General features: G+C 37.6%; 2 protein-coding genes across 4 annotated transcripts in view; both read left to right on the top strand.

The window, feature by feature from the left end:
- Positions 1-676: 676 nt before the first annotated feature.
- Positions 677-10,091, top strand: ehd4 (EH-domain containing 4). Its single transcript, XM_026286323.1, has 6 exons — positions 677-927; positions 2,054-2,230; positions 3,978-4,075; positions 6,097-6,509; positions 7,941-8,105; positions 9,448-10,091. The coding sequence occupies exons 1-6, from the start codon at positions 698-700 to the stop codon at positions 10,003-10,005; spliced, it is 1,641 nt and encodes a 546-aa protein (XP_026142108.1). The 5' UTR covers positions 677-697; the 3' UTR covers positions 10,006-10,091.
- A 1,978-nt stretch (positions 10,092-12,069) lies between these two features.
- sptbn5 (spectrin, beta, non-erythrocytic 5) overlaps positions 12,070-22,830 on the top strand; it is a 29,859-nt gene continuing 19,098 nt past the window's right edge. For 2 of the 3 annotated variants that reach the window (XM_026286321.1, XM_026286320.1), the window contains exons 1-18: positions 12,070-12,235; positions 13,011-13,152; positions 14,855-15,022; positions 15,160-15,276; positions 15,363-15,520; positions 15,626-15,854; positions 18,327-18,961; positions 19,248-19,386; positions 19,494-19,717; positions 19,984-20,137; positions 20,368-20,568; positions 20,686-20,892; positions 21,096-21,240; positions 21,340-21,476; positions 21,588-21,791; positions 21,881-22,033; positions 22,194-22,324; positions 22,403-22,654. In XM_026286321.1, the coding sequence (XP_026142106.1) occupies positions 13,030-13,152; positions 14,855-15,022; positions 15,160-15,276; positions 15,363-15,520; positions 15,626-15,854; positions 18,327-18,961; positions 19,248-19,386; positions 19,494-19,717; positions 19,984-20,137; positions 20,368-20,568; positions 20,686-20,892; positions 21,096-21,240; positions 21,340-21,476; positions 21,588-21,791; positions 21,881-22,033; positions 22,194-22,324; positions 22,403-22,654 (3,377 nt within the window). In that variant the 5' untranslated portion in view covers positions 12,070-12,235; positions 13,011-13,029. Of the gene's footprint in view, positions 12,236-13,010; positions 13,153-14,854; positions 15,023-15,159; positions 15,277-15,362; positions 15,521-15,625; positions 15,855-17,699; positions 18,091-18,326; positions 18,962-19,247; positions 19,387-19,493; positions 19,718-19,983; positions 20,138-20,367; positions 20,569-20,685; positions 20,893-21,095; positions 21,241-21,339; positions 21,477-21,587; positions 21,792-21,880; positions 22,034-22,193; positions 22,325-22,402; positions 22,655-22,830 lie in introns of those variants that run through there. The other variant, XM_026286322.1, reaches the window with a different exon arrangement.

Below are 22,830 nucleotides of genomic sequence, written 5' to 3'. Positions count from 1 at the left end.
TTTCTATAATTGCTGTTTGGCCTGCATTAGGTATTAACAGAATACTGTTATTTCAAAACTAACCACTAGGTGGCGTAAATGTACAAGCCTGACTTCCCGCTGTCTGCTGAGCTAATATAAAGTGGAATTTCGGTCTCGGTGAAACAACGTACAGTTACGGTACTCCATAATGGATGTGTACAAAACAGATATACTGTTAATACGCTTATCTGCAACGTTTTAAAATGCTTCTTTAAAAATGATTTCAATTAGGCTCATATTATGCACTGACGGGATGGAATTGAAAAAGCATTTAATTTCTTAAATTGCGGAATTTGGTTTTCTCCATGTCAGCAATTTGGTCCCTACCCTTCTCGTTCCCACCGAGAAGTCCTAGCAGTGAGCAGCAGCCACTCCGCCCTAACAACCCTAACAAGCCGCCCTCAGCAGCGAGAACTCTCCAGCTCATGAATATTCACACCAGCGTCACGAGAAAGAGAGCGTCACATAAAAGGATACAGGTGAGGTCACGGCGACGCACACAGCTGGACAGTCCGCGCAGAGGCCGGTAGACGGGCTAGTGTCAACACCAATACAAAAAAAAAAAAAAGAATTTAAAAAAAAAAAAAAAACCCCAAGGATAGTTTTAAATTCCTCACATTTAAAAAGGGAACCAAGGTTGCATCACGTATAAAAGAGCTCTGCGAGGAACGGCATCATGTTCACTTGGGTAAATAAGGAACAGGGTGGAAGGAACAAGGAGGGAGACATGTTTCAAACAGTGATTGAAGGACTTCAGAGTCTTTATACTAAAAAACTTCTGCCTTTGGAGGAGACCTACCTCTTCCATGACTTCCATTCACCGGCGCTGGAGGAGGCGGACTTCCAGAGCAAGCCTATGGTTCTTCTGGTCGGACAGTATTCCACAGGGAAGACCACTTTCATCAGGTAATGCATGGCTCTGACAAATAAGTGTGCGTGTGTCGGCAAAACACTAAGCAGTAAACTTTTCTGTCAATGTTCTTTGCTTGAATGAATTGTAATGTCTGGCAAGTCAAGAAACGCATGAAACGTTTATTTATTGAGAATTTATTTTTCACGTACTTATTTAATTTCCCAAAGAACAGCATGTACACGTGTTAAGTTCAGTACAGTCAGCTCTTTGTGGTTGTTGCAAACCCTGGCAAGAGGTGTGTGTAAAAACAGCTCATGCCACCTCACATAGTCCATTCATCTGTGAAAAGGTGCAGAAGGCTGGACAGTATGTAAACAACTCATAAAAGCATCATTATTCTTCTTATTGGCTTTTCACTGTAGGTCAATACAATTTAGCTTTGATGTCTGTGCTGCTGCTCATCAGCTCCTATTCTTAGACATGTTCTGAATGAATGAGAAAATCCAATAGCTCTGTTTCATGTTGAACTCCTCTCAAACTAGAACTGGCTTATTACCAAATCAGCCCTTTATAATGTAAACCATAAGGTCATTTTTTGAAAATGATGGATATTTAAGACTATTTAAACACTATTGCAGTTGAATGAATAAGAAGTTGCTAATTATATGAGTTTGAGAGACAACTTATGTTTGTATTTCTTTTTTCACCTCCCCTCCTAAAATGGTTTTCATGTCTCTTAAATCACACATGCACACAAAGGAGTAATTCAGCCATATTTAACAATGAATACAGTCCGATTCATAGTTCCCTTATGTTTTGATAGATTTTAATGACAAGGCAAGCCATGTGTGTTTCTTTGCTTGGCAACCTTTGACACATTCTCATCCTCCTGCAGGATGTGGTAGGGATCTAGGAAGAGTGAGACTAATGAATAGGTCTGTTTTCACATTCTAGCATTTGTCCAAAGGTTAAGTGCCACTGTTTAGCTTTGATCCTTGACGTTTATTTGTCTCAACCGAAAGGCTATTGGGTAGCATTTTAAATAAATTGTTGCAGCATTTGTTCCATTCGTTTTATTCTCACTCAACCATGACATCTTGTTGTTAGCCTGTGCTGTCACATGATCATGCCACTCAAATTAACTAAGTAGTGGTCTGTTAATATTTCTTCCTCCTGCAGGTATCTTCTGGAGCAAGATTTTCCAGGAATGCGAATTGGCCCTGAACCAACGACGGATGGATTCATAGCTGTGATGTACAATGAGAACGAGGGGATTGTTCCTGGAAATGCCTTGGTTGTTGACCCCAAGAAACCCTTCCGCAAGCTCAATGCATTTGGAAATGCCTTCTTAAATAGGTAAATATCAAATATCGAGCCCAATCCCTACTCTTTAGATTTGAGCTTCAATGATTATGACTAGTTCTTCAATCAAGTGTCTTAAATACAATCTTACTCAGAGGCTCTTTGCTTTCTGAAAATATTGGAATTTGGAATTTCACCCTAAAATGGAAATGGTCACCAATTACACATTCTCATGTTGTTTCAAACTGAAGTCATCTCTGACTGTCATTTACCTTTTAGACACAAATTAATAACACCATTTTCCAGTGTTCAATCAAGCTTGAGCAAGGAGGACAGTTGTTAGGCATCATGGCATGCAGCAGGGAATTCTAGGATGCGGGCACATATTCGTCCTCGCTACATTCTGAAACGGATGTCCCTCTTGCCCGGGCCGTTGCCAAAACAAGGATTTTCCTTTATCTTGCTCTGGCAGTGGTATAGGATATGGAAAACTGTCTGGAATATCCTAAATACAGTTTAAGATTTACAGTTTAACTATAAAAAGACTACATTAACACCATGCTTTCACACTATATATTATGTCACAATGCTATGCAGTTGTCACTATACACTCTTAACAGGTTAAGATGTTTTTCTACCCATCTCATTCTGCTGCTCATTCATTTCTTCCTTTCCTCCAGCTGCCCGCTTTTTTATTACAGGCAAATTTTTTCCACGAAGTGTCTCAAAAACTATGTAAAGGGACTTGGTTACTTCTCCTTTTAGGTAACTATAGGTGTTGCATGAGCTTCCACAAGTTTTAATGTTTAATTTTAGTATCTAGACAGTTAGACAAAGGTTTTTTTCCTGTTTGCTGGATATTTACGTGGAAGGGAAATTGGTAAGTACTTCTTTCACAGTCACCACTACAGAGGTCAAAGGCACACTTGACAGAGAACATCTCCTCTCCTCCAAAGGAACCTCAAAACAATACACTTTGTATCCTGTGGACCCTGTTGTGCGTCATATGATAACACGTATGGGCACAGCAGTTTCTTTTACTTATTCTCTCCTCGCTTTTATATACTGGCTCTTTTGAATAAAATGCATGTGTAATTTACTTGAAAATGAAACTTGGTCAAATGCTTCTTCCTCTATTTCTCAGCGTGTCTTTCTGCTCTGCAGCTGACAGGTGATGTTTGCTTACAGATGTTGCAATTTCCTCTAAGGTTTTATAAAAAATAACAAAAATACATCCTTCAACTCACTTGGGACAGTGTTGCAATCTTAACATCACTATAATATTCCCTCACATGGAGATTAAATAATAGTTTTATGAATATTATTCATGCATTAATGCATGTCTTCTGGATGGATGCAAATCAAAAAAGTATAGAAAGTTTGCCTCTGTTAATATGTGGTCACATTTACAAAATATATGCAAAAATCTGTGGGCAAAAAAGTTCCACTGTTAGTGGTTTTGCAATACATGAAGAACAGTTTCTGTGAAATTTCGCAGAGCAATGGTAAATGTGACCACATTTATTTATTTAGTAAGCCCTGTTTAATCTGAAGTTAAATATACAGCATGTTAGTCTTTTGTTTTTATAAAGTGGCTTGAACTTATTTGCAATTATATTCTCCTGTAGTTTTTTAAATGTTTCTAGCTTTATTCTTTGAAATAATTTAAAGAGAAAATGTTTCTCAGGTGCCATATTTTCCCACGACTCAGATCAAATGAGTCAATCACCAAATGTAGTGATACTACCAGCATTTCCGGTGATAACATGAGGTGATGAACTCTCTCCATCTGTCTCACCAGGTTCATCTGCTCACAAATGCCCAACCAAGTTCTGCAGAGCATTAGCATCATTGACACGCCAGGGATCTTGTCTGGCGAGAAGCAGCGCATAAGCAGAGGTCAGTGGCTGCAATGAGTGTTTACTGTACAGGAGACTGCTCACTCTAGTCTTTGTAGTATTGCATTACAAACAAAGGCCAGACTCTGTCACGTGGCCACACACATGCAGTGGGATATCAAATGAAAAATCAGACACCATCAAATATACCTGATTCCACTGAAGTGCTCCTTCAAATATGCTTATCAGAGAAGAGCTGTTTGTCAAGGTGAACCTAGTGACAACTGGATGCTTAGTAAAGGGAAAATAATGTCACATGACCAAAACAATATGAAATCTGCTGTTTAGCCTTGGCAGAATTCTTCACCCTGGAGTCTCTGTGGCTATTTCTCATTGAAAATTTCCCATTTAGTGTGATGCATGTTCCCAGTATAACGAACAATCATAATGCTTAAGTCATTAGTTTTCTTTTTAGTCACCAGATATGGCCCGTTTCATTATACATTTCCCCTGTCTTTTCCCTCCCTGTCACCCATTACATGATACCAGCAGACATGCTGGAAACCATGATGGGTCTGTGGTGTTATGAAGTCAGCATTTCTCACTTTCTTTTTCCTCATTTTAAAAGCATGTGTTAAGCTTGCCAAATACACTTCAGGATTTATATCAGCATACTGCTGGTGCTTATGTGTTACTAGTTAATCAATTAACAAAACCAGCTGCTACATGATTTGTTTAACTTTTTTTTTAAGGCAGAGATCTGGCCAAGCCATTCTTTACAGTCATGAGATATGCTTGTTGATGCTGCACAAGTGTTATCTATGAAAATGCACAGCAGCAGAGGTACACCGCGGGTGTTAGGCCTGGTGGCACAAATGTAGAACAGCACTTCGGACATGAGGGATAACAATGTGCACGGGCGTTCCACATCTGTTCCTGCTTTAGCTCTTCTCAGCTGAGGTTACATTCCTCTTACGTTAGCGTCTCTGACACATCTTAAGATGCACCATTAACCTTATGCTTTAATCCCATTCCATTTTTAATACGACTGAATTTTTCTAAATATGAAAATTACTGAATTTTGCATCCAGACATTTGTGTTGTGCCCACTTTAAATCTTTCCAGTTTCTAAATGTTATAAATGAGCAGCATATTTATATTTAGGCTGCTCTTTATTAAAGTGATTAAATATTTATGGGAAATAATGCTGGTAAGTTGACAACCTCTGGTGTGACATGCAACAACCATCTAATTTTTTATACAATTTAAAAAAATATATTGCTGATTTGTATAATTATAATGCATGAAGTTTGGACTGTTTGTACTTTTAAAAATGTAATCATCACACTGTAGGATTAAATTAAATTGAACTATGGCTAATGGTATAGTAGCCGAGACTATACATTTATGTTCCCTTTACATTTATGTACATTTTAACTTTACATGTTTAATAAAAATTTTTTGAGTCAGAATAAAAAGTTAATTTACAGTCCTTATTCTGTACATAGTTGCTTTACATGGAACCTCATTGATGGCTCCCACACTCTAGGCACTGAGCTCCTCCTTTGTAAAATCTTGGCAGAGCTTTTTGCTAAATTTTTATAGCGATGTGTAATCCATGCCGTTGTTGTTGGAACAGTGTAATTTCCTCATGACTGCTGGGTGGTTGGATAAGCAGGTCTCATTGCTTTAAAATCTGAATTTGCACTGTTTTAATATTAAGCTATATGTGAATAAGAATTGAAGTTGTCAGACAGATGTCCCTGTCTCTATGAGGTTCTCAAGGTTATGACAGATCAGTGACCTGTGCACAAGGCTTGAAAGCTGATCTTTATGTCCTTCTCGCTTTCTATACCCATTTCTTCCAGCTACAGAAGGAAAGGGGTAACCATTATTTATTCATAATGAAATGTTGACAGTTGAACACATTTTCCATTTGTGAAATAGTTTATTTATAATAATAGTAAAAGTATATTATCTCTATGGTGTGTACTGAATGCAGTGCACTCAATCTGTTTTCTCCAACAAGCAGGGCAATGCAGTACATTTTAATTCTACTCTATTGACATATTTTCCCCACAGGCTATGATTTCTCAGAGGTTCTGCGCTGGTTTGGAGAGCGAGTGGACCGTATCATTCTCCTCTTTGACGCCCATAAGCTAGACATATCTGATGAGTTTTCTGAAGCGATCAAAGCTTTCCGTGGGCAGGATGACAAAATCCGTGTGGTGTTGAACAAGGCTGACCAGGTGGACACCCAGCAGATGATGCGAGTTTATGGTGCGCTGATGTGGTCGCTGGGGAAGGTGATCAATACTCCAGAGGTAGTGAGGGTCTATCTCGGTTCTTTTTGGGCCAAACCTCTCCAAAATGCAGAAAACCGGCGTCTGTTTGAAGCTGAAACACAAGATCTCTTCAGAGATATCCAGAGTTTGCCTCGCAACGCTGCCCTGCGTAAGCTGAATGACCTGGTCAAAAGAGCTCGGCTTGCTAAGGTAAGGGTTTTTAACATTACAACTTAGCAGTCCACTTAGAAATGCATTTTGATTCTTAAAAAAATTGTTGGGTGGTTTTTTTTTTTTTTTATGTATGTTAAAATTAAATGCATAAAATGCTGTATATTATGCCTGAGATTTGTCATATAATTGTATTATATAGTAATAGTGGTATTCTTTTTATATACTTATCCGCCTATTCTATCATTTTAATCTTATTTTAGTATTTTCGTTTAAAATAAGTTAATTATAAATAATGTTTATACATATTAGATTTCAATATTTTAAGTGTTGATGTATTAATATTATTTGGAAATAATTATTAATATTTATTAATTATAATTATTATTAATAATATGCCTTATAAACTTTCCAGGATCGCTGCACATTGTCTGTTATTTTGTCTTGTGTTTGACCTCAGTTCAACTACTATTGTTTCTGGCTGAGTACACTGTTAAACTTACACACTGTACCACATGAGCCCCATTTAACCCAACCTGGTTGTGCCTTAACACTTAAATGTGGATGTATAAACAATTCACTCATGGAACCATGACAGAAAGTGTGTCTTATCTCTTCCGCAATATTTTCTAAACACACCCAGCAAACAGGAATCCTGAAGCCCTGTGCATGCCTTCCTGTAATGGTAAAGCCATGTGAGGCAGTTAAATGCCTTCTCCATCTCCTGGAAAAGCCCAGAAAAGTCCCTTTCCATGGTACAAAGGAATGTGTGTAACGGGCTTGAAGAGAGCACGGCCCTTATTTTTCCTAACCTCTCCACCCCACTTAGTCTTGTTACTCGTCATGTTTACGCCTTTCCTGTCCTCCTCAAGCCGCCAATCATCCGTAAGAGGAATAAACATGTCTTAAAAAGGAAAAGCCCAGTCTTAATTTGGATCTCTGGTGGTGTACTTCCTCTATTTTGAGGAAAAAGTTTGTGTAAATACTGACGCTTTTGAATGGTCCTTTGGCAAGGACATTTCCAAGGTGTAAACACACAGATGGTGTTTGATTATGTAACCGGTCTAGAGATACAGGAGGTGGATGTCATGTGAAAAAAAACTGTCTATAGTAAAATAATAGTGAAATTGATCCTGTTTATTTTATTGTAACATTAAAAACATAATTCATTGTGATATAATTTGAGGTCTTCAATTACTTTAATTGGATTGTAACTTTTAGGTGTTCATTTTAAACATACTTTTTAATTTAAACTTATGCTGTATGTCATAAATAAATAAAAATAATGCTAAAAAATAAGATTATTATTATATATATTATATTATATTATTATATATTATCAAAATGTATGCCTATATTTTTTTGTTCTCGTAATCAATAGGCTTATATTACCAGTACACATTATTCTAGAAGCACAGATCCACCATATCTTCTCATGAATTTACCGATAATCTGCTGTGTGTGTTATAGGTGCATGCTTACATCATCAGCTACTTGAAGAAGGATATGCCTTCCCTGTTTGGAAAAGAGAAGAAAAAGGAAGAGCTGATTGCCAACCTGCCTGAGATCTATGAGATTCTGCAGAGAGAGCACCACATCTCACCTGGAGATTTCCCTAAAGTCACTAAAATGCAGGTGAGACTTGGCCTGTCTCTATGGAACATGGGTAAATATTAGATGTTGTATTATGGCTTCTACATATGCTTACAAACTAAACGCAACTAACCAGGATGTTTGTTTTATTTAGAGAGACACTAGCTGTTCTTGGATGAAAAAAATTTCCAACAGATTCGGGTCTTTCACATTTACTTAACGTACAAGCATGCAGAATTTGTCATTCCATGTCAACTCAACCAGTGGTCATGCATAGTGAGGAAAGCCAAAATATTAAATATCATGGATGACTATTTACAGAGTAATCCACTATTTTGTAGCGGGGGTTAAAATGACAATTTTCACCTGAGATTTAGTGGGGAAAGATGGCAGCATTGTGCTTTTACACAGAGATTGGTAAGTCTGTTGGAAAAATGTATTTGCATACAGATACTTTTGTTTTGATAGATGAAAAAGTTGAAAACAAAAATGATTTGTTCTTCAGACATTCCTCTTTAATAGAAATAAAGTATTATTTGTATGTGAACCACATTCAGTTTTTGACCACTGAAAACAATTTATCATTTTACTCCTGAGCCATATTGAGATTTCAATATCCTTGGAAATAAACCAAATAGGGCCTTAAAAATGAAGATGCCAAAAGGAAAGTTTGTTGAGACCCAAAATCTAAAAAGGCATTAATATATCTTTAGTACTTCTTGAGATACAGGCATGCAAACTTTGGAGAAAAAATTGAAAAGTGCTTTTACCCTTTTTTGAATGGTCACCACTGGCATATAATGCAACAAAGACGGCTAAAGTCAACAGATTTTACTAACAGACCTACTAATCTCTGTGTAAAAATAACATAATGATACTGCCATCTTTCTTAAGTCATTTGTACACCCCTCCGAATCTGGTTCTGAAAAATAGTAAGCTATATTGACTTTCATCACTATACGTGTTTATCTTTTTTCAGAAAAAAAATATTGAGAAAAGTTTCTGAAATTTGGTTGGTTTGATACAGAATGACACAGCAGTCCTTATATAATAACATTGCTAATTACTGACTGCACACATGCTCTCAGTGAACTTTCCAACCAGACAGCTTCCAGGCAGCAAAAGATAAAAGATAAAGGCTATGCTCTTAATAGACTCGAGGTGACATTGATTCACTCCAGAATTAGACTTCATATCACTGAAATAACAACTTCAGTACTTGGATGCCTCATTTGTTTAGGCCTTACTTTATAAATCAATGTTTCAGTCATGATCTTTAAACACATTTAAAAAAAAAATTAGGAATTATGAACAAAAACTCTAACCCAGTGTGTTCCAGTCATTAAAATGTCTCCTTCTGTCACTCACATCTGCTAACATGCAGGAGCAACTGCTACACTACGACTTCAGCAAGTTCCCTTCTTTGAAGGTGAAGTTGATTGAATCTGTGGACAGAATGTTGTCCACCAAGATCTCAAGTCTGATGAACATGATCCGAGAGGAAGAAAGCAAACAGCCACTTCAGGTAGTAATGGGTGGAGCCTTTGAGGACTCGTCCGACGGGCCTTTTGGCCATGGTTATGGCGAGGGTATCAGTGCAGGGGCTGATACTGAGGACTGGATCGTGAGTCGCGACAAACATCGCTACGACGAAATCTTCTACACACTGATGCCTATCAATGGGAAGGTGACTGGCATCAATGCCAAGAAGGAGTTGATGAATTCTCGTCTGCCCAACACTGTATTGGGAAAGATCTGGAAGCTGGCAGACTGTGATAAGGACGGCATGCTGGATGATGAAGAATTTGCTCTGGCTCAGCATCTTATTAAAGTAAAGCTAGAGGGATTTGAGCTTCCTACAGAGCTACCAAATCACCTAGTGCCTCCATCGCACAGGAAGAACCCCACTGCAGACATCTTGTACAACCACCAGGATGATTGATCATCTTCATATCTTCATATTTATCAGTCAGCTTCTAGCACAAAGTGGCCTTTGAATACTGAAGTCTTTATTGAAAGACCATAACCTTTATTGGTTAAGCCATCTTTCATCAGCAGACATGTGTGACTTTCACATGCTCAAGATTAAGTGTGTTTGAATATACGTGCACACTTTTGAAAGACATATATATATATATATATATATATATATATATATATATATAAAATTATAGCCCATGTAATTGATTACTTCTAAATGTTGTCCCTGACCATGTGTTATTTCGACTTGTGCTGGCAAACTGAAAATTTATGGTAGTGCAGTTGTATTTCACAATAAATAACAACTTCAGTTAAGTATGCATAACAGCCGCCAAAAATATAACATATACATGACACTATCATCCATTAATTTCATTCATTTTGACAGTGGGAATGTCTATTAAATTAATTTTGAAACACAATATATTCTTTTTTCCATGAATGTACACTTTTCATATGAACTACATCATAATGCTGAAATAGAGAGAAAATGAGAGTGATTCAGTGTTTCATGATGCAAATTAAAACTATGTTCAATACTACATACAAATTATACTACATACACTTTTCTTACACTGGGTGTTACTTATTGGGGATCTAATTATGTGACATTGATTAAATGTACAAATTTATAACGGCATTATACTAGAAAGCTCTGATTTTTGCCAAAGTTTTGTTGTTGTGTATAATATTTCTGTTTTACACTGACATTACATAGATTGTGAAGAGTTAAAGTAGTTTATAGTATTTAGAAATGTGGGTAACACTTTAGAATAAGGCTCAATTAGTTAATGTTAGTTAATGTATAAACTAACATGAACAAACAATGAACAATACATTTATTACTGTATTTATTGATCTTTGTTAATATTAGTTAATGAAAATACAGTTAATCATTGTTAGTTCGTGCTAATTCACAGTGCATTATGTTAACAAGCAAAACATTTGATTTGAATAATACATTAGTAAATGTTGAAATCATCATTAACTAAGATAAATAAATGCTGTAGAAGGATTGTTCTTGCTTAGTTCATGTTAAATAAAGTAGTTAACGAACATTAACTAATGAAACCTTATTCTAAAGTGTTACCGAAATGGGAAACATCTACATTTTAAAATATAATCCAGTAAAAACATTCTACAAATTCAGTATTCATGAGTGTTCCAGTACCATACTACTTCCTTACTTTTTTTGAGATTGTCAGTCTGGAAAGATTGCCATCCAACTCTATTTCCTGTCTTCTAATTAAAAAAAAGAAAGAAAAAAAAAACGTTATGTATATAAAGATTTAACAAACAATTAATAATGTTATATACAATGACAGTAAGAAACATTGAATTAAACACAGTGTTTATATTTCCGAGGCACAAATAACTGCTATTGAATTATGAAGTCATTATGAAACTCCTTTATGCCGTATGCAGATGAATGTAATTATGTATGTTAACACTGTCACTATAACCATATGTACATTTTAACTTATATACGGAGATTGTTTCTGTCAGCTCAGAGATGGATTATATGAACTAGACTGTAACTAATTGACATGAGGCCTACTCTTAAGCCTTTTAAACATGAAAAAATCATTGTGTTTATGTGCAGGTAAAGTTAAGATTACTGTAAAATGTGATTAAAGCCATTCTGTTGAAGTTTCCCATACACTTAAGTACATTTATATTTGGTGTTTAATGGTGCTTCCTATACTTTAATATGTAATTTGCTAATTTTAGATACCATTTTAAATGAAATGAGAGAATGTAATAAATGTTTCTAATTCAAATGAAAATGTATTGTTTCTCCAAGACTTTATTTTGAAATTCTTAAAAAAAAACTTGAACAGTCTTTTTTTTAATTCCAGTAATTTCAGTTTTTTCAACCCCAAATCAATTTGCATACATCTAGCATGGCTGTTCTTGGATGGGCCTGTAGAGAGGCGTGTGCTGCTGAATTGCATGAAATACTGAATATGACTGCAACCTTTACCCCTCATGTAGTACATGGTCAGGTGAGTGAGAAGTACCCTCCCTTTCAGTCCATTAAAACAGCATCAAAGTTCAGTTCAGTTCCTTAACACTGATCAGTCTCAAAGAGGATTTATCAAATTACTCTCCAATCATGAATTTTTGCCTATAATGAAAATCTCTGATTAGCATTGACTGTGCTTAAGTGCTGAAAACAAACCTTGAGAAGGGTAAGTACATTTGAAAAATATTGCATTCTGCGCTTCACAATATAACAAATGTAATACTTTTTGCAAGTGTTTCAAATAGTTGTAGGATTTACAAATTGCAACATTTTAGAAACATAAAATACAGATTATGTAAAAATGAAATGACGTTTGCCTACAGAGATGTGTAATATTACAGTTTAATTGTTCATATTGTTTTAGGTTAAAACAAATGTCTGTTTCACCGAATTATACATATGGATATATATATATATATATATATATATATATATATATATATATATATATATATATATATATATATATATAGCACCATAGCATTTGAATTTGAATAAATAATTTCTATTTGAAAAGTACTAAGACATGAAATGTTGGCCAGTTTACAAAGTAAACTTGTAATCCTTGATCACAGCATATTGAATTTATCACCCGATTTGGAAATGCTAGGTATTTTTATGATCCTTCAGCGGGAGAGGCATGATTGCCCTTATGCTTTTACTTCCTCAAACATAAGAGAACAAAGTTGATTTATAAATGGAGAATTACATATCTTGAGTCATATTTAACTTTCACAGTGACATTTCCTTGGTGCTATCCTATTTTATTTTAACTTACCGACAGAGCTCAAAAATCGAAACTTAAAGGCCTCACCAATCATGTGTATGGCTTAATTTTTAAACTCATTGTGGGCAGCTATTTATTGTAAATGAACAATCTGTGGTCTCTGGTTTTTGTATTTTTGAAAGAGTTACATGCATTTGTCATGTGTTGTTTTCAGGTACTAACACAGTCAGGAGATGTTTAAACAGGGAGATGGAGAGGAGTCGGATGGCCGGTTCCGAGAGCTCCAGGAACAGCGGATGACAGTGCAGAAGAAGACCTACACAAAATGGATGAACAGTGTCTTCTCAAAGAACGGGGTATGAATAAGTCCATCCAAAGCTTTCCTGAACCTCAAAGCTAGTTCAGGCAACAAGATCTACAATCAGAGACACAGCTGAGCACCAACACTTTAACTAAAGCTTACATTTCAAATGTGTCATGATCAACCCTTGCTATGTCTATCTACAAATATATTAATAATCCACTTAGATTAATCAGTGATATCTGCTGGCGACACAGCAATTTGATTACACAAAACTTTATAATACACAACAAGATATCAAGATAACTTTGGTGATATCTAACGTTAGTAATCCTGACTCTATTCTTGTGACTTACTTTAGTTTATGATATGCTCACTCCAGCATGATTGCCTCTAGTTGTGAACCCTTGAACCCAGTTAAGGTCATAATAATTTTATCATTGTCCACTACATTACCACACACTTTATGTACTTGTCTCATGATAAGTGCACAGTTCGTTTAGTTGCTTACTTAAACAAGTTAGACCACTGTTTTCTGTATACAGACTCTGAGATTGAATTCAATAATGATGAGAGAAAGCGGGAAAGTGAGAGAAAGTGGCAAAGTGACAAAGGAAACCTCAATAGTTAATTTTTATACTCTGTTATGTAAACCTTTTGTTTTTTACAGATCAGAATAGGCGAGGGAAAAACAAAGATGATTTACCTTGTATTACATCAACATCACCAATATTAGATTTAGGAAGGAAGAAAATAATACCACCTTGACTGTCATCGTAAAAAAAATTTTTTATCCCATATTCTTCCACCCCATTGGTCTCCTTTTGAGTTATATTTAACAGTGGTTACATATTACCTCCTCTCGTACTTACTGCCATTGTAGTGTGAACCAACTGAGAGACTTAACTTACATAAAACCCTAAAAGCAGGAAGATGTTAAAACAGACAAGTGGTGTAACAACAACCTTAGGGCACACAAATATATTAATAGCTGTATACAGGGTGCTATCTGAAAAAAATGTGTTTTAAACATTTCCCTTTCCTTTTCCCCTTCCTCAGTTGCTCCTGTGTATTGTTCTGTATCAAACCACACTGTTCATAACTTGTTTCATATAAAAGATCAAACTTACCATTAAAAACCTAAATGTTGCTTTCTGAGAAAATCTATTCCACTCTTGTACTAGCTGGTTATCAGTTCCATGCAAGTTAGCTAAAGGCCAAAAGTTTTTAAAAGCAATTATGAAAGCTGTAAAACGGTTTGCAGTAATTGCAAGCACATTTTACTTTTTTATTATTGCTCCCTGAAGGCCCACCAGAGAAGCAGGGTGTGCTCTAAGCTCCCTCGATTCATTCTCTGGGTAAGCGGAGCTTATTGGGAGGCATTAAGCAGATCTGTTGAGAGACATCAGATTCCCACAACACATGGATTAGGGAGTGGTTGCAAGTCTCTTGCTTGAAAGCTGAGAGCAGGATGGCTTTACTGAGAGGAGTGTGAGTGAGTCACGTCATAGTGGAATACACTGGTAATTAGCCAAACACAATGGTAAAACAAAGCCAGCTGCTGATTTCATGCTTGTTTCAAACTGCCTATGATGCATAAAACAAATGCAGTTATAGGATATAAGAACATGTATATCACTTCCTGCAACATGCTTGTTAGCCGATGTCTTCCCACTTTATAGTTTGGTATATAGTTTGATATACTGGGTGTAATGGAAATGTGTGTAATTTTATTTTAATGTGCATTCACTTTAAAGGAAAAGGTTGACTTGACTGATGTATATACTGATCTAAGAACTGGTGTACATCTCGTGCGACTTTTGGAGCTCATCTCCGGGGAGAAACTGCCCACTCCCAGTCGACGCACCCTAAGAGTTCATTGTCTGGAAAATAACAGCAATGCCATTAATTTCCTTAAAACCAAGGTACACTGGAAGAAATACATTGTGCAAATCTCTGAAATGTACCTTTTAAAAAGTATTACTTCTTCAATGTAACATCTCTAAATTGTGGAATAATTGAAAAATGGAATGATTGTAGGACTCTGCTCATCTTCCTGTAGATCAGAGTAGATCTGATTGGTCCAGAAAATATTGTGGATGGAGACAGAACCCTGATCCTGGGCTTAATTTGGATCATCATTCTCCGCTTCCAGATTGGAGCCATCAATATTGTTGAGGTAAGGCCTTGCGAGTGGCCTCTATAAATGTTCTATAATGCAAAAAGTGCCCTTATGACTATGTTCACATCCTATTTTGGTTTCAGGCTGGTGGTGATGCCAGTGGTGCTCAGCGCTCTGCCAAAGAAGCTCTACTGATATGGTGTCAGCGTAAGACCGCCGGTTACGCCAATGTAAATGTGCAAGACTTCTCAAGCAGCTGGAGAGATGGACTGGCCTTCAATGCTCTTATTCATGCCCATCGGTAGTATTTTCAGTGGATAGCATTCTCTTTTGATAAGGAACGGAATTTGACTATGTTCCCTTTCCACTACTTCAGTCTCATGATGTTTTGAAAACACTGTTCCAGGCCTGATCTTTTTGACTACAACCGACTACGCCAGGATGATCCGATGAGGAGCCTCACCCATGCTTTCACTCTGGCAGAGGATGAGTTTGGGATAATGCAACTCCTGGATGTGGAAGATGTCATGGTGCCCCATCCTGATGAGAAGTCTATCATGACTTATGTCTCCCTGTACTACCACTACTTCTCCAAAATGAAGCAAGGTCAGACTATCCAGAAGAGGATAGCTAAGGTTAGTTAACATGTAATTTGAAGTAATGTAAAATGCAATGGGAAGCTTTTCTTCCATATTGTGGTGTATATCCAAGTGAAACAGATTATTGTAAAGAAAAAAGTGCAGAACAAGGGCATCAGTTGTAGATTGGATGGAGGCAGATCCGAATAGAAACTTACAGTCGGATGTAGGAAAGGGGTGTGGTCTGTGACATCAGAACACACCAGAGAGATGTCTCAGTTCAGCATTGGAATTGTTCTCTATAATCAATAACATGCATTTAGAGAAAAGATATGGTTAATTTTTTTTACAGATATTAAGGATTTTGAAGGACTTCAGTGCCTTATTACAAACAATGGAGGATAATATAAACATGAATGATACCTCAAATAGTCTAGTTATAGTTTGTTGAGAAGAGGTATTCAATTCAATTCAATTTCTAAGCTATTAGACTTGATTTTTACCTGGTGATAATACAGGCAGAAAAATATTTAAAAAGTTATATTGATGGAGTGTCCCGACATACGTAGGCAATTTACATAAAGTATATTTAAAGAAATATTAAATATGTGTTCTGAGTTTGTCACTTGACAGAAAAATGTGTTATCAACCACTCAGCAAAATTCAAATGAAAAAATGCAAGCAAATAATATAAAAAGAGCAGTATTCTCTGCTCTCAAACGCTGGGGGCATGTCCACTGTTGGTGCTGAACCATGCCCATTCACGGGATAGCTGTGTAGTTTCCCAAAGGCGTCATACCAGCATCACCACGCCTCTATCAACTGTCGAATACCACTACACCCTGAATAGATGTTCCCTCTTTAATGAATTTACACAGCCACACATGTTTGGTAATATGCACTTACGTGACAAAGGCATAGCTAGGTAGCAAACTGTAGACTGTAGTAACTAACAGTAATGACAGTAACTCTTGATTGACCAGGTGAACCATGCGCTAATGCGCTTTACTTATTAGGCTTGTTCGAGATGCGTGAAAATTAAAAAGCATAAAGAGACATTTGCTCTCTTATGGATCTAGTGGTACTTTAATGCCATTTGCCGATTGGTCTGCACAGCGCAGATGCATCTCGAACAAGTTTATTATTGTGTTGGGGAAGACCCATGCTCAGTGGCTCCTTTGCACCATCAAGACTTTATCTTAGGCCTGCCCAAAAAAAAAATTAATGGTCTAAATCCAGAATTCAGTAGTACATAGTGCACAGTCTTTGTAAGGTGTTTTCAACAATACATTTCTAATATTTATGTGTTTATAAACAATTCTCTGACTTGCCTTTACACAGACGTTAACTAAGTGGTAGTAGCAGTAATACTATGAACTGCACTAATACCAATGGAAAAAGAGTAGTTAGTGAAATAAGATGTATTTCCTTAGGGTGTCTATTTCAGACTGGGTTTGGAGTAGATGTGATTATTATAACAAAAGATATACACTCTTTGATTTGGTCCACTGAGACAATGCAGTGTCACATAAACGTCCTTATAGCTTTTTCGGGAAATGTTAAACACTGGCGCACTCTGTTTGTGAAAGAATGAATTGAAGCTGCAGTGGTGTTGAATCAGGACTCTAATCTCAAACCCTTTAGGATTAGTGGATTTGACTGTGGGTCAAAAGGAGGAGCCCTGGGCTTAATCAGATCAGTGTAAACTCTAGGCTGTAAATGCTGCTAAACAAGAAAGTTAGTTGTCTGCACTGCGTAGTCAAGAAACAGCTTTTCGGATAATGCTGACAATATGGAGGAAGACGTCCTCAGATACTCTTTAGACAACAGGAGTTGATCTAGCAAAGACGAGCTCAGAGTTCAGGCGATGCCATTAACATGCTGGCAGGATACACATGGAGAGAAACAGGGGTGTGAAGTGTACTGTTCTTCCTGTGCAGTATGACACTTTCACTCACCACCATGTCTACAAGTGTGAATAGAAATACCGGTATGTGTTGAATGGGTCACAGCTGTGGAGTAGTGTTAGCTGTCACAAAAAGTGTATGAAACAATGACAGAGATCTTGTTGGATATATGGATGGATGGGACGAAGTTGAGCCCAGCCAGGCTCTGAGATGTCGAGACTCTAAATTTCATTTCATGGTAAAACCGCCAGCTCTCAGGTGTGAGGCTGTTGGGACACTAGATGACAATGGCTTTCAGTGGCTATTTCAGCAGTCAGTGGCTGCGATGGCAGAACATGAGACAAACAATTATTGATCCGGAGAGGAGTCTTCCAGAAGTGGGAAAGGTGTGTATTAAGTAGATAGATGTCAGTGTAGCTGCTGAGCAAATGCTCCCCATCCTTCGAAGAAATACAACCTGTGATCAAAATATAGTCTATTTCTGTTATTATTTACTTTTTAAATCATGATGTTTAATGTTTAGTACTGATGTTACTGTTAGATAAAATCTGTGCTTTTGAATTTCATTCATCTGCTTCAACATTGGTGTTTTCTAAAATATATAGTTTATCTTTGCCTGCAGATTGTTGACCTTCTGAAAGAGCTGGATGATATGAAGTGCATGTATGAGAGCATGGTGTCTGATTTGTTACGCTGGATCAAGACCAAGGTGATGGAGCTCAATGACCATTCTTTTCCCAACTCACTGCGAGAAATGCAGCATCTGGTTTCTGCCTTCAAGACATATCGTACTATTGAGAAGCCTCCCAAGTACCAGGAAAGAGGGGGCATCGAGGCCCACCTCTTCAACTTGCGAACCAAACTAAGAGCAAACAACCAGTGGGACTATATTCCTCCGGAAGGCAAGACCTTAGGGGATATCGAAAGGAACTGGACCTTTCTAGAGCGAGCAGAACACCTGCGAGAGAGAGCCCTCCAGAGTGCGCTGATGCGGCTGGAGCAGCTGGAACAGCTGGCCCAGAAGTTTGACCGTAAGGCTACACTGAGGGAGAGCTACCTGGAGGACACTCTGCATCTGATCCAACAACAACACCTGGAAGGTCTGCAGAGACTGGAGGAGGCTGAGACAGCATCTCGCAAACTGGAGGCCCTGGGAGCGGATGTGCTGGCTCGGGAACCGCGTTTCCGTGCTTTAAGTAAAATGGCTGCTGTTATTGAAAAAGAGAACTACCACAGCAAGGCACAAGTGATTCGCAGGTGAGAGGGCAAAGAATAGTAGGTAGTTCGTAATCACTTATGGATGTGGGCTGTGACGGTTTGTAATGTTCGATTAAAATGCATTGGAAAGACATGTAAAAAATTAGTTTCTAGTAAAACATTTCCACTAATGCTGGCACAGTAAAATATAATTTCCTGTTTGTTGATCCTTGGGAATGTGGAAGTTGAAAATAACGTTATTCAAGTAAAAACCCTTTATAGGTGTGAAAGCATTTAATAGGCATTAATAGTAGATGATATGTGGTTGCTATCTTGTATGTGACAGGAACATGGATATCATGAACCGATGGAAAGCTTTGCAGCAGCTTCTGCAGCAGCAGAGAGAACATGCTGGAGATGCTGTGAATACATTTGCTGTTCTCAGAGATATAGATTTAATATCTCTGGACCTAAGGGAATTAAAGGTGAACAACTCAAATGTCTTTTATATATATATATATATATATATATCATTTTTACAACAGACATTACCACTGAGCATTATCACTTGAGCATAATCTTTCTTTCCTAGGCCCAGGCAGATTCCTCAGACTTAGGAAAACAGCTGCCAGACGTGGTAGCCCTACTGCAAAAGCAGGACTTACTAGACACTCAAATCATCTCACTTGGAGAAACTCTGAATGCCATGAGTGGCAGTGCCTTAAAGGATCAACACAAAGGTGCCACAAAAGTCGAGAGAGGAGTCATAGGTCTTAACAGACAGTACAACTCTTTGCTGGTTGTCAGCAAGAACAGGTAAACTTTTTAAATCCTTCTAATTATACCAGAAGCCCGACCCACTCGTACATATCGTACATATATATACATATGTGTGTGAGTACCAAGTACCATATACTTAAAGACCCTTAAGAGTATAGCTAAACTGTGTTTTAAAAGTTAACCATAAGAAATACAGACAGGATTGTTTTCAGCACAGTTTTACTGTTTTATAAAAAATTAAAAAAACTACTTCGTGGACATATACTATACAGCAATAACATCTTTTTTTGTGAAAAAAAAAGGAGAAAAGCTCTGGAGGGGCAGCTGAAGCTCTTTGAATTTTTCTATGATTGTGAAGAAGTAGAAGCATGGATCTATGAAAAATGGGTCCTCTTACAGGCAGCATCTCTGGGGAGAGACCTCAGTCAAATTCAGCAGGCAATTCAGAACCACAAGGTATGTGGCTTTCAGATACTATAGAAGATTGTAGTATTGAAGAAACCCATTACTGCCTACATTTTAGATATATTTCAAACAGTTACGTGCCTGTTGATAACTTTTATAGACTACTGCTTGCTCTTTTAAGCACTTCTACAGTATAAGGGAGAACAGGCCAACATTGCTTAACCTCAGTGTGATTGGATTCGAGCTGCTGAGATTAGCAAAAATTGCTATGTATGTTGCAGGCTTTAGAGGCAGAGATTCAGTCACAGGAATCACTGTGCTCTGGGGTTTTATCCAGAGGCCAAGAGCTGTGCAAGGGCAGACACCCCAATGAGAGAGACATCCAAAAGTGGATTCGGACTCTTCAGAAACAATGGCAGCAGCTTAAAGATCAAGTCACCATCAGAAAAAACAGGCTGCATGCAGCCAATGTCATCAAGCAGGTATAAACTCAGCTATATATAGGTTCCTTTATGTATAAAGTGAAAAATTATGTTTCAGGAGATAAAGCAGAGGTTGGTATAAAAATGTGTTCTAATGCCATTCCTCCTTCCCCTCAGTATTTTGCAGATGTTACTGAAGCCAGCTCGTGGCTTGATGACCGCAAACCACTTCTCACTGATGAGGATTATGGAAAGGATGAGGCCAGCACTACTGCTCTGCTTCAGCGTCACCAAAGACTGCAGAAAGAAATGGAAGCATATGCCCCAGAAGTTAAACGGCTGGGCGAGCAGGCCAAGAGTGCTGCCCAACTTGCTCCTCTTACTGTGAGTCACAACCAGAACAAACCATTATGTACAAAAGAAAAAATATTTTACAATGCAATTACAGCACATAGTTTGTCTAAATAATTTTCCAAAATTGCTTCAGGAAGGGTAATGGTGAAATCCATGAAATAAATGTGACTCATTACTAGTAGAAATTACTGACAAAGCTTCAATGGCACTGACACATTTTTTACCAATTTAAGACTGAAACCCAGCAGAGTAGAATGGTCCACTATAGTGATTCATCAGACGCTGAAGATGAGACGGATAAAAAAGCTCACAAAGGAGGAAAAGTTCTTAGCAAGGCTTTGCCACAAGAACAAGCAATGATTAGGTTCAGATATAGAGGTAAACAGCATCCTTAAATGCTAAAAAAATTCCTACTGGTCTGGTTTGTGTGTACAATGACCCAGTTCCTCTTTCTCTTCTCATCTTGACCAATTTCAGGTCCTAAATGTACCTGGGAAAGGGGAGAAATATTGACAATTGTCAGCAGGGAAAAAGATGACAAGTTTGTTCTTCGAGACAGCAGAGGAACTGAGCAGCTTGTATCTTCCACATTTATCAGGGAGATGCCATCTTCTGTAAGATGATTTTAAAATCTACTTGAGCTTCAAATCTTATGAGTCATAAACATTCTTCAAATTGCATCTACTAGACAGTTTTTGCTTGTGTTTTTACGCAATTGAATGCAGAAAGCTCCACCTGAACCTACAAATGGAGAACCTGATAGTCCGAAAAAGAATGTGAGCCGACCTCGCCGCACTCGTTCTATGCGGCGTGGCACAGCTGAAATATCTACCTCAACATTGCCTGACCCACACTTCCAAAAAGACACAATAGAGAGCACACAAAGCAGTCTGGAACAGGATTTCAACAGCCTTTATAATTTAGCACAGGTGAATATTCATGTTTTACCTTTACTCTTTTACCATTTTTGATGGTTAAAAAAATGTTCAGGCATTTAAATAGCATTTTCTCCAATCAGTCAAAAAATAAGGCACTGGATGACACTGCTCGACTACATAGGTTCTGTAATGCCTGTGAGGAATTTGAGTCCTGGATGAGAGACAAGGAAAATGTCCTCAACACTTTTAACTCCAACTCCAACAACTTAGAGGTTGTACAAGCCAAGTATGAGGTCAGTTCACCCTGAAAACAGTCATCATGAATTCTTTACAACATTCAAAGCCTTAAAGTTGCTTGGAGAAGTAACTCAATTAGATTTACTTGTGTTCTTTGGATAACATGGTGGTATTTTGATTTAAAAACATTAACTTCTTTCTCAATATTATACACAGAATTTTCTCACTGAACTAGCCAGTGGTAGAAAGCAGCTTGATGATATTACCAAGCTTGGAGAGGAGCTTGTGAAAAAACAGCTCAGTCAGAAAAAAGAGGTTCAGCTTAGGCTTGGAATCGTAACCCGCAGGTATGAAGGCCAAAATTAGCATTGCGCAGCCATCCAACCATGCTTTTGTGTACTTAAATTGTTTCTTTGCATGTCCAGATGGGAACACATTCAGAAACTAAAGGATGAGATGGCTCATGAGTTGCTTAGCTCTGCTGATGTGAAATCGTTCCTGCAGACTTGCCAAGAAGTCCAGGCTCAGCTCCAGGATAAGTTAGTCCAGCTTGACACACCTGATGTGGGGAGCTCACCATCAGCCCTGAAGGCTGAGGAACACAGACAGGCCCAAGCTGAGAGGGACATAGAAGCCCTGGAAAGGAAAATAGAATACCTTAAAAGTGTGGCTAAGATGTACGTTTTGCTACAAAATTATTGCAATACCACTTATGTATTTTGGCACATCCACTTTCTAACCTTGGCACAGCTCGTAACCTTCATCAACAGTAACTTAACAGGAGAATGTCCAATGTTATGTATAAAGTGGTAAAACCAAATCAATCATAAATATGTCTTTTAACTATACATCA

The sequence above is a fragment of the Carassius auratus genome, chromosome 17 (genome assembly GCF_003368295.1).
Source record: "Carassius auratus strain Wakin chromosome 17, ASM336829v1, whole genome shotgun sequence".
Lineage (NCBI taxonomy): Eukaryota > Metazoa > Chordata > Actinopteri > Cypriniformes > Cyprinidae > Carassius > Carassius auratus.
The sequence above is the reverse complement of the archived record's forward strand: the minus strand, read 5'-3'. Positions and strand labels throughout refer to the sequence as shown.